We start from the raw sequence: 12,355 nt of genomic DNA, 5'->3' as shown, positions 1-12,355 counted from the left end.
GTTATTGACACTGTTTTCATCACAAATCCAAAACATAGCCCTGTACAAGCTACTGTGAAGAAATATAACTTCTATCCCAGCCAAAACAAGTACCGCTGTTTACTCAAAGAAGGTACGCTTTGATATATTTGTGATTCAAGTTATAAACTTGTATCTGGCAAACAGTTTTGTTTCTTGGTTTGTGTTTTCTGTTTGTTTTAAGGAATATCTGTATGACGATGTAGCTATTAATGTATTTGTCAAGTCTAAAAGGTATAGAATAGCATGTATACTTTATATGCATTTTGTAACTAGTATTTATTCTAATGAAGAATATGCGCTCCTTCTTACGTAGTAAAAAAGAGGTGACATTTTGGTGCACCAGCTAAAATTTGCGGATGCGTTGTAGAATTGAATAAAGAAGGAAAACGAGGTTCATGGGGGTTATGTGGAGATGTGCATTGAGTTAGCCTCCACTTACAGGAAGAACAACAAATAGAATGATTTTCATGTTGAAATTCAGCTGAAGATTCAATTAATTGCTATAGTTGGCCCTTAGGAAGCACTGCTAAGACAAGAAGTAAGAGATACTATTAAAGTGACTAATTATATGATCATTTGACATGTCACAGTGTCGCTTTCATCAGACTTCCCAAGATGTTTCAGGACTGTTTGCTCTTCAGTAATGCTTGTTTGCAGAGCCTGGCATTTTCCCTTAAATTTGGGAAAATTAATTGCAGAAAAAAGTACGTAAGGATTAAATATTTTTAAAAAATAGTAAAGATACCTGCTTTCGGTTTTTGGTCAGTAGTAATTGTTTCCTACATGACAGTGCTGTCTAGTTTCAGATCCCTTTCTGAACCGGTTTATACATCTGGCTTTTAACATCTTGAAGCACTGATTTACATAGTTGTGGAAATCCATAAGTATTTTCACTTGTCTGGTTGCTTTTGGGGGTTATTTTTTTGATCTAACTGCTACTCCCTTAATTGTCACACTCTGACAAAGGTCATATAGTCATACCTGTTCCCCTTTTCTGTGCCATACCTGCTGTTATAGACTTGTGCTTGCTTTCAGATTTTCATTTCAGAGCTGAGGAGTTGATTTATTTAATGTAGTCTGTATAGAATCTGTATCATCTAAATTATACAGTAGCACAAGGATGACTTCTCAGTTTTTTTCCTCCTAATTTTAACAGCCTGTTTGCTTTTTATTGCTATTGAGTAGAGAGTTATACCTTGAATTTTTTTTAGGTTTGACTGCCCTCTTTGAAAACTTTGTCATCTCCTTACTGTCATTCCAGGTTGTTAAACATGTTTGTAAATGTACCTATTTTCAGATTTTTGAGGAATATAATGAAGGAAAAAGACTATGTATTTTTAAGCTTGCTTTCTGATTTTTAACCAGTTCTAAAATGAGAATTAATATCTAACATCCTAGGGTTTCTTAGAGCCTTTATTAAGTGACCTCGCTGAAGTCCGAGTCCACCTCATCACCTTTATCTCAGTGCTTCCCAGCTCTTCCAGAGAACTCCTTTGTTATTAATATTCTGGTACGTGGTTTCCCTCAAACAGATCTATTCACTTTTCCCTAGGATACCTTATACACTCAAGCTTGCCTAATTTTGTCTTTATAGGTGCTATGGATTTCCCTAATACAAACATTAGACTATAGCTCCTGAAATCTCTTTAAAAGATTTAGGTCATATTTGCTGCTTGTGTACAGAGGCTGGTTTAAGTGATAGGTTATCCTGTATTGAAATGCTTTTGAAACATTTTAATGTGTAGCATGTACTCCTGGGAAAGTGTTACTCTTCAATATTTCTTAAAAAATGTTTTTTTCTGAAGCCTTGTCTGTTGATAACATACATGGCTTCCTTGGTTCTCTACAATCTGTAAAGAATGGCCGTCGCGTATAACACATCTGATCAATGCCAATAGGTATGGGTGTTTAAGGCGTTCCTTTTGAAGAAAATACTGACTACATTTCACTGTTAAAATTATTTAAAACAAAAAAGCCCATGTAATACTATCCACATGATGGACCAGAATCTTGAACTTTTTCTGCAAGACTACTTGCCTGTTGTTCTTGTATGTATTTAGTTGCTTGCAGAATAATGTTACAGTAACCAAGTAAACATTACATAATTTACCGCAAGTATGCCCAGAATACTAAGGTCTGGTTTTTGTCATGTGGGACACATTTCTATTTGCCTTTGGCTTTAAAAGTCAACTTCATTTGTAGCATTGAAGTCCTGTACTATTACTTGATCTGCTGAAGAGATCTGAGTCTAGTTTTGCAATCATGCTGTGTCCATGAATTGCAATCCTTGTAAATGAAAATTCTGGTTTGAACGGAACACTCTCTTCAAAAGAATTTTAGAATTCAAATTTTTTTCAAGTTTTACCATGTCATTTGTGTCCTGTCCCGTGTTCCCCACCCCGCCCCAGCCTGGTGATCAGTGTCATCAATCAACTGCTCACCGTAGAATAAATATAGGCAAAGAAAGAATGATGAAATAATGTATATAAACCATATATAATGATGGTTTATAAACTCGAGTAGATTTTCCAGAGTTCATGTAACTTTCTATAACTACTGTAGCGCATAGAATTGCAGAGGACAAGCAATATGCTATTTCTTGCACTATACAAATATAGAGCCAAGACAGTTCTTGCATCAGTGTACATATAATAGGATGACAAGATGATAGATAAAAGATCGTGAAAAAATATAACACAATTATTGTGAGAATCAATCAGAAAGGATTGTAAAAATATCTTAATTGTATGCTGAAATGTTTAAGGAAAAATACAGTTAACATCACACTTCTATGAAAATTACATGTTTGTAGGAATCAATCTCTCTCTTGAAGATTAAGAAATCCCATCCTTTTTCATTAAAAATTAAAAAAAAAAAAAAACAAACCAAAAAACAAACCAAGAAACAAACACTGTCTAGTCATTGTCATTTGTTTAACATGTTTACACCCAGTTTCACCAAACCTGAATGAAGTAAAATCACATGAAAGTAAACCAGGTGCATATCTAGCAGAGGTGAAGTGTTTATGTTTACTTTGTTCAATAGGAGTTTTATGTGTAGCTTCTGTAAAATGAGAGTATTGTACAGAATTAGTAAAAATCCACAGATTGATACAAATTTGGCATAAAATTCACACGATCCATCAGCGAAGTTACTGCTAGATGTGTTAAACCCAACATCTTTACACCAGCTTACTTGAGCAATATTGCTTGTATGTGTGCAGGATAATAAATCCTTATTTTATGGACCTTAACAGCTAGCTTCTAATTCATTCACCTTTCTGGCCTGACATGCCAGACATTTAAGTTGTTCTGGGCATAACTGCATCTTTACTTATATTTGGGTCTAACAACCCCCACTTTCAGCCCCGCTTTTTTTTAAACAATGTTACAGTTTGAAATTTTTGTTTGTGCCTAAACACGTAAACCAGTTTGGTTTTAATCTGACAATATGGTTGTATCTATGGGATGTTGCTGTTACATTGTTATTTACATAGCATCAGCAATTATCAAGATTATTTTAATCACATGAAAAGAGAAGGTCTGTGCCAGGGAGGAAGCGTGCAGCTGAAATGTGTGGCTTTAGAAATCTGTCAGTAGACCAGTGACTGAGCCTGAGCAAAGATCAGAGCTGATGAATCAGGTGTTCATGAGTGCTAATTTTTCTGTTCTGCTCTATATATTCGGTTCTGTGAGTTTATTTTCCTTGTTGAACTACTTTGTGTAGCTGCAGTCACCAAATTCGTCAGAGTTTGAAGGAAACCTTAGGTAACTGAAAACACCGATATGTCATCTCTCCTTTAATTTCTAGTTTCCAAAGCCATTGCTTAGTTTTCCTCAGGTGTTCGACCTTGACATTCATTAAAGTGTTGAAAATATATTAAGGTGCTTAGGAGGCTTTTAATACTTTAATTTTGCTGTTTAATAAAACAAAGTGTATCTTTTATAATTATAACTGAATTAATGGCAGTAATATTCTTCACCTCATTTTTAAGCCACGTATGTTGCTAAAATCTCAAATATTTTCTTGGAAAAAATACTTCTATAAATGTAGTTAAAATGCTGCTCGCTTTGAAACCTGTTGAAATGGAGAAATACATAAAATCTGTAATGGTTTTAAAATAGCTCTTTCAAATAGGACACAATTTACATTTTGCAAAATTCATCTATTATTTATATACACAAGTTGGTAATATTAATGTCTATACACAAGATTCCTTAAACAGGTTCAAACCACTTAGTGGAAATTTCCTTAAAGAGTTAGTGTTCTAGTTTAGTCCAGCAGATGATGTCTGGAACTTCCTATTTTGTTTTCTTGGATAAACAAGAGCGAAATACTTCTGAAAAGTTACTTCTCATTTTCACAAACAGAAGTAAGACTTCTCATTTTTTAACAGGCAGAAAGAGGCAGGATTAGTAGCTGGACAGTACTGCATTTGGTACATCTTAAATTGATATCCTGGAATGACAGAGAGAAGCTAATATCCATTCATTTAAACAATCAAATCAGAGACTTCTTCCTTAAAGAACTTGAGTGGGGAGTAGTAGTCGATAATCGCTCTTGTGTATATTGTCCAAGTTTTATTTCTGAAGTGCTTTCCAGGGCTAGGCCTGAATCTCCATGAAGTCTTCTGCAAATAAGTTGGAATACAGTCTTACGGACACTTCTGGACATTAGGAAATACATAACTGGGTCTAAACAGCTGTTAAAAGATGAAAATATGAGCATCACCTCATTGCATTTGTGAATGATTTCCTTCCAATAACAAGATGGATTTTGTAACTGTGATGTAATGTAGGCAAACCGGAACACATGGTAAGGAACAAAACAGATGGTGAAAATAATGAGTACAATGAAGGAATTCCTTGCTGTCTGGGTGTATTTTCCTGCGTTGGGAAAATGTGCTCTTTTCTTCGAAATTTTCAGAAGGTTCTTGGCAATTTTAACATACGAGAGTATCAAAAGAAAAAAAACTATCCAAAAAATTAGTACAATAATATAATTTAAAATTGCTTCTGTCTTTGCATTCTGTTTATTTCGGTAATGAAAGCACATAGTAGAATTGCTGTCCTGACTCTTAAAGAAAGATGGTGCAACTACTATTATAAATCCTGTTAGCGCAATTGCCCACACCATGCAACAAATCTGTATACTTCGTGTAGTAGTTAACATTTTAGGACGCTTCACAGACTTATTTATTTTTATATAACGATCTAGACTAATTAGTCCCAACAGTACTATGCTAATATACATGTTCATATAAAATAGAGTTCCTACAATCTTGCATAAAATCAGTCCAAACATCCAGGTGTTCTTGGTAACATGATAGAGTATTCGGAAGGGAAGACAGAAGATCAGCAGAAGGTCTGCAATGGCTACGTTTAGCAAGTAAACTTGGATAGAATTCCTTTTCTGATGAATGCATAGGAAAGCAAACAGGGCTATAATATTTCCCACCAATCCAACAACAAAAATAATGGAGTAAAAAACTATTAAAGCAAGTGACAGTGAGTTGTCATCTAAGGGACAACTGGCATTGTTTTGAATTTCCGAGGCATTTATGGCTAGGTTAGTTTGGTTACTCCAGAAGATTTCCTTGTGTGGCAGAATGGTCAGTAAATCAGCTGAAGCTGCAGCCATCATTTGTGAGGATTTTTTTAGCTGTTCTGTAGGGATGCAAAGAGAAATTTTAATAATTGGATCACCATGGGACCGTTTTCTCATGTTTGTTTGCTTTATTGCATACAGTCTTATGTGATTAAAAACATAAGAGGAAGTAACTGAAAAAAAGTAAAGGCACCGAAGTATTGCCGTAGCTGACTAGAAGAAGGACTTTTAGCCAGATATCATGATACAACGTAAGTCTAGACTAATTGGTTCCCTGTTTTTCTTCATGTGAAGTAGAAAAGAACAGATGGTACAGAGCACTCACACAGATAACTATTTTTATAATTACATCTTTATTACTGCCTTGTATTGTTTTAAAAATCAACTATTAAGTTTTGCTGCAAATTTTAGAATTTAAATTCTTTGTTTTAGCTAGAAGTACAATTTTTTTTTTTTTAAGTTCTGATGTTAGGGTTAGACTTTCTGACACAGGAAACTTTTTAATTAAGATGCAAAAGAGGGTAGGCATAGCTAAGTGAAGTATTCTCAATGTTGATACAAAGTATGTAGACACATATCAAAATAATTCTAAACACATTAGTATTCATTTTAAATAAATACCCAGGATCTTTTGCATGCAAGTCACTAAGTTTACAATTAGAAAAGCAATTGTCAATTAATATTTATTTTGCTGTGTAATCTGTTAAAAGTAACATTGGGAGTCAGTACTATTACAGTAGCTTGTTTCAAATAATTTATATCTGCATGTAAATGTAGGTATTTCCCTTTTCTTGACTGTTCAAAAATCAATATTATGCAAAGAAACTAATATTAGCTGGAAACCACATTAATGCAGCAACAGATTGTTTTCACATCTTCCTTGTTCTCATTGGTTTTCTTGTTTTCATGTCAAAGTTTTTAATTTTGCTAACCTTATTTTTGACCAGGAAGGTGCAATCTGGAAGATAAAAGTCAGCTTTGACCAAAGAAGAAAAACCAAACAAGCATGTGGTTAGGAGCGTAGAATCACAATGAGCTGTTTAGAGAGGTGCTTAAGGCTGATTAGTAATGATACAACTTTTGTCCTTGATTTGTATGCCATAGTGTTAAAAGATTGCATAAATAAGTTTATTTAGATTTTATTTTTTTTATTAAATGGGGCAATGTTTTTTCCCCTAATCTCACAAATTGGTTTTGGTACTTGGAATTTAGTGCTAACAAGAAAAAAAAACAAAATTTGCATGCTAGGTCTTCACAATGCAAATTTAGATTTAAACGTAATACAGCTACAGCAGTGAAAATGGTGGCATTTTAGGTAAAATTTTTAATATGAACTAATGTACATATAGAACCTGAATTATAGAGAGGACAGTCTAAAATATTTTAACATCCAACATTGGCTGATCTTACAATTGCATTTAATTTGTATGATAAGTTAGCGGTTTAAAAAATATTTCTGGTTTCATATTTGGCATTTCATATTGTCAGGGCAAGAAGTTATTTTAAAAGTTTGTTTAAAAAATGATGCTCTCAAATACATCTTGAAACCCATCTACTACTGTAATTTCTTGTTTGTGTTGCTTTTCTATAAAAGTGCTTGACATCATGACTTGCATAAGGAGTGACAAGTTTTAGGTCAATGAGAGAGAAAAATTAATTACACTGCAGATACATTAGAAACATAACTTTTAGCTGTCATAAATTTTGTCATCTGTAAGCAAGCAGGCATGCTTAAAAATAGGTATATTTAATTAAGAAAGGGATTAAAGGTCAGTAGTACCTTTGCAGTTAAGAGAAATTTAAATAAAATTCAGTTTATTATAGCTTAAATATAAAAGAAGCCACTTACCATTTATATATTAGGAACTTCTGCTGATTTTCAAAAACTGCTGGTGAAGACAGGGAGGAGTAACATGTAAGTCCTCTTGTTAGAAAGCTAAGGCACCAGCTTCTCTATGAAAGTGATGTGAATCAGCTGACACAGTACAAATAGCAACAAGAGGAAGTTTAACTAGTGTTGCAACTTTTTTTTAAAAAAAGATATTTTAACTAGCAAAAGTGTCTGTTGAAAAGATCAATTTTGCCGTTGATTTGTGCCTTTGTGGGAGAGGGTTCTATAATAAAGTTTTCTCTGAGCTTCGTTGTGAATTGGCGATCTGGATTTTTTCTCAGAAACTTCTGTTTCTGGTGAGCGGTGTCAGTGGCTTCCTTTTTGGATGACAATTATGGTGGTACAGCCTGTCTTCTTTTTCATACTGTCATGGAAATAGTATCACTTTTCAAATGTAGGGTAAAGAGAAATCAACACCACAGTGAAAGGGTACATTTTGCTTATGTTGGTGTAGTTCTCTCATCTACCTTCTTCTTTGCCTGGGGTTAGAAATTTGAGGTTGATCTTTTTCACTCGAAATTACAGCAAAGAGAGAATGTGACAGTGCCCGAAGTGTGCATCTTAACAATTTCAATAAGGCAGAAGTGAAATACAATATGCAGAGATAATACCACCTGGTAATACTATTTTAAATAGGAGGTAAGGGATTGAAAATTACATTCATAAATTGCAAATTTCAAAATGGATTCTGGAAGTCCTGATATAAGGTAGCCTAAATGTAGCGATCATCTCAAGAACATTGTCTTGGCTTAGTATTCTCCTTAGCATTTGAAATGAGAATACCCATGTTAACTTTCTTAATATATCATCTGTTTAAGAATCAAACTTTTATATGGGATTCTGCAGATTTCTGCTAGAATTGTAAAGAGGCTATGCATTCTTACTTGAAGCCGCTTGTTGTTGTAAAATTGAAACTTTTTTAAAGGAAACATGGGTGGTTACAGATTATGACTTTACAGGTAGTCAGATTGAGTTTGTAGCTCTGTGCATGATTTTGAGTTCCTAGTTTCGTAATTTAAGCGGTAATGTATTTTTAAGAAGCAGTACAAAAATTCTACATTCTTCCTTTTAAAATAATATAGTTGACTGCAAAGGGAGGCTCTGAGTAAATGCAGTTATTCTATATTAAATGCAGTAGTTTGGCTATGTGTATTAAATACTAAATTGTGTTCTAATAGATTTTGTCTGTATGTTACTTCCTCCTAGACCGGTCAGTATCCATCCAAATTGACATGTAATATTATTCCATTTTTATACATTACACCTCACTCTTATTAGTGGAAAGACTGTAGAAATCTAGTTTAGAAACCTAAACAATTTCTTGCCTCGCTGGAATATTTATTAGAAACATCCTAGGGATGTTCCTTTTCTTTTCTGCAGTTGGAAAGTGATCAGTGAATTCCATGATTAAGGCTCAAAATAGTGTTTTATGTTCTCTGCGTGAAGGATAAGATCCCACAAAGTGTATCATAGGCAGGTTGTTTCTGATGGAGAATTGAAACAGTTTAAGGCTTAAGTGTGAAAAGTAAAAAGAAATACCAGGTAAGGAATTATAGTGTTAATTTTTATCTTCATTTTATTACATTTTGTGTTCCTTGTGAGTTCCGGTAAGTCCTGAAAGGATTTTGCTGTGCCTGGGACAATTGAAAGGGAAGCCAATGAAGAAAGAGGGGTTCATGCCAGAAAAAAAATATCTGACGTTAAGAAATTCTTTCCAAAAAACTGAAAAATTCTAGCTTCTGTCTGCAAATTTATGAAAACAAGTTCTAAAATGCAACTGATATAATAATTTGTCTGGGTTTTTGTCTTTTCAGCCACACTGTGTTCTGCTTGCCTCAAAAGAGAATTCAGCCCCTGTAAAGCTTGGTGGCTTTGGGGTAGCAATTCAGCTAGGAGAGTCTGGGCTAGTTGCCGGAGGTAAGAAATTCTCCTTCAAAGTTATATAATGTTATGCATGTTGCACTGCAGAGTTCTGTTCTTCTGCCACAGCCTGGCCTGCAAAACAAGAGCTCAAAAATAATCTTTCACTAAAGACTAACATTATAAATGCACACAGTTGATCTAAATTGCTAACAGAACGTAACGGTGTTGTGTGTACATATCCTGAGTATTAAATCCCTCTAAATGTTACTCAACAGGAGCTTACACTGGTCTGATCAAAATAAAATTGGAAAAAAAGCAAAGAATTTTCCATTTTAATACAATCTTTGGCACAATTCTTCCATGCTTGACGAAGCAAATCAAATAAAAATGCTATCAAGATTGAAATGTATGTCAAAGCAATTGAGTAAGGACTTACTACAGCAGCCTCAATGCTCCCCTATGTTTCTTAGGCAATTTCTGTCAGAATGCTACACTGTTCAATAGCAAAATCTTACTAGTTTTCACACGTGACTCTTTTCTGTGTTTTAATATTTCATTGTAATTATTGCATAAGACATCAATATCTTGATACGTATGTATATTTTTTGACTACTAAGTGTGTTTTGTTTTCTGTGGGTTTTATTTCCTCTAGCTGCCTTCCATATTGTTCCAGACAATAGGGTTATGCTTTAATCAGCCTGCACAGATGAAGACCCAATCAATTTTCTGATGCTTTCATTGACAGAGTAGGAGACCACCACAAAAGATTTTTAGTTTTACTTTTTTTTTTTTTTCCTCCAAGACGAGTAACTTCCTCTCAGTACCATGCTTCTTCAAAAACTCATATTTCCTAATCTAACTATTTGAAGGTCTGCATCAACATAGCTTTTATATGCTCTTTTAAAATAAAAAGCAAATCCAATATAAGCATACCAGCGGCTTCCATTCTCTTTCCAGATATCACTAATACCCTGGAAATATCCAGATATCCTATTACCTAGAGACCTAGATACATCTTTTCAAAGAAAATACCCTTCCAGTGAAGCTACTGTTGTTTCCTTAATAAAAAGGTCACTCCTTTCTTAACTTTTCCTCCGTTTCTCAAATTTTCTGTACTTCAGACACTTTTTTTTTTTTTAGTGGCAGTTCCTACACTTTTGTTTAAGATTCTCTCATTTTTCTTCTTTGTATTCTCAGTGAGGAACTTTATCCATTTCTTGTGTTTCAGCTACTCTTCTGGAGGTAGTCAGATACAGTGTACTTTCTTTCAGACTAGCTGTCTCGCAATAAACCTCAAGTTCAACTTGGAAAAAAAATCCTGTGTTTTTCACAAAATTTGTCATGTACTCCATTACCTGTTACCATTCACTGTTCTGCAATCCCATCATCGTTCCTCCATGCAATTATCAGTGCTGGTCTAATCTTTCCTTTTCTATATAAAAATGTTTTCATTCCTTTCTAGTTCTGTTTGCAGTACTTACAGAAGCTCCTTTCTTAAGCCTCATCAGTATACTATTTCTCTGTATCTGTATTTTTTGCTTCATCTATCTCAACTTCTGCTGTATCAGTCTGCCTTCATATTTTTTTTCCTGACTCTCAGCTGTCATATCCAGTTTGTAGCCTTTTTGTTAACAGTGGTAACTTTCAGCTTCAAATTCCTCATGCTTTCAGGGATACCCAGAGTAATTCCTTTATTTATATACCATGGAAGGTCTCAGTTCTACTACTTGTCACAAGCTTTCTCCTTAACAGGCTTCTTATCTCTTTCTTCTCATCTTCCATTCCAGTCTTTATACCACAAACCACATCTGTTATCTGGCACTTCTTTTCCTTTCCAGAGTCCTACCTGAAGGCATATTACTGGACAGTCCCCTGCACAGCAGTAGCAAGATTTTATTTCTTCAACTGCACAGTATCACCTCATATGTGTTATATGAAAGTTAACAATACTGTCTGTTTGAACTGGGCTATAAATTTCTTGTAAAAAGTGGTTTATCTACCTGTAAGTAAGTTTAAGTAAGTTATCCATATACCCTATGGATAGGGTTTGTTCTGTAATTATAACGAATTACAGGCACTACTTATTTCTCAATTGTATCTTAAATGAAATAGAAACTCTCCTTAAAATGAGCAGTGTAATAACCAACCTGTTCAGTTTCACATTCTTTCTCTGAGTTTTAGTGAAAAACATTGATTCAGCTTAACATAGTTAATTATTTCCCTTTCAGCATGGCAATTCCTGTATTTGGGGGTTAACACATCAAAAAAAACAGTTCTCTATTAAATAAAAGCCATTGTGGCATTAAAGTTTCTCTTACAGACCCTAAAACCCTCTGTGCTTCTAACCCATTTCAGTGCTCAGTACATCTTAAAATTTTCACAATACTGAAAACACACAGCCCTATATCTACAGTAAGCGCAACTTATTAGTCTTTCTGTATCTAGGTAACATGTATAACCACAATACTCTAGCAGAATATACCCATTACTAGTATAAATCCCTATGTAGATGACCATGGTGTTCAAGAGCAGAAATGTTTTATTTTTCCTTACTTTATGTTACTTGGAGTAGTTTATCTTTTAAATCAGAAAAGGACAGCTTTCCTTTAGAAAAAGCATGTCAACATTTAAAGTAATTTAACTGTAGTAAATTTCAACTGACAGGACTCTTCCCTTAATCTTGCATAAAACCCCAGCCGTTGTGCAAAAGGTCATCAAGACCTATGATGGTCACTGTCTTTTGTGGTAGTATTTTTTCTCCTAGAATAGCAGTTGCTATATCTAAAACAATCAGGGGTTACCAGTGTTCTAATTTTTTTTTTTTTTTGCTTTCATGCATTTACATTTGTGCCATTTTGCTTACCTTTTTACATTGCCGCACTGGTGCCTGACAAGACCAGATTTTGTGTAGCCCAGGAGAACACAAATAGAAGGGAATTTTCTCCCTCAATGTCTTCTAAGCCTGCTGTCTAG

General features: G+C 34.3%; 2 protein-coding genes across 9 annotated transcripts in view; one reads left to right on the top strand and one right to left on the bottom strand.

Annotated features, from left to right (window-relative positions):
* Window positions 1–12,355, top strand: part of CASK (calcium/calmodulin dependent serine protein kinase) — a 223,654-nt gene that overhangs the window by 114,125 nt on the left and 97,174 nt on the right. For all 8 annotated transcript variants that reach the window (XM_063344181.1, XM_063344162.1, XM_063344133.1 and 5 more), the window contains exon 6: window positions 9,334–9,436. In XM_063344181.1, the coding sequence (XP_063200251.1) occupies window positions 9,334–9,436 (103 nt within the window). The remainder of the gene's footprint in view (window positions 1–9,333; window positions 9,437–12,355) is intronic.
* On the bottom strand, window positions 2,924–7,739 carry GPR34 (G protein-coupled receptor 34). The gene is made up of 2 exons (XM_063344100.1): window positions 7,478–7,739; window positions 2,924–5,687 (listed from the first exon to the last, which is right to left on the bottom strand). The coding sequence occupies exon 2, from the start codon at window positions 5,662–5,664 to the stop codon at window positions 4,522–4,524; it is 1,143 nt and encodes a 380-aa protein (XP_063200170.1). The 5' UTR covers window positions 5,665–5,687; window positions 7,478–7,739; the 3' UTR covers window positions 2,924–4,521.

The sequence above is a fragment of the Chroicocephalus ridibundus genome, chromosome 1 (assembly GCF_963924245.1).
Source record: "Chroicocephalus ridibundus chromosome 1, bChrRid1.1, whole genome shotgun sequence".
Lineage (NCBI taxonomy): Eukaryota > Metazoa > Chordata > Aves > Charadriiformes > Laridae > Chroicocephalus > Chroicocephalus ridibundus.
Note: the sequence above shows the minus strand (reverse complement) of the source record. Positions and strands in the feature narration are given on the sequence as shown.

What these genes read in the sequence shown, in the direction of transcription:
- GPR34 (XM_063344100.1), bottom strand. Translation starts at nt 5,664, where the DNA reads ATGATGGCTGCAGCTTCAGCTGATTTACTGACCATTCTGCCACACAAG.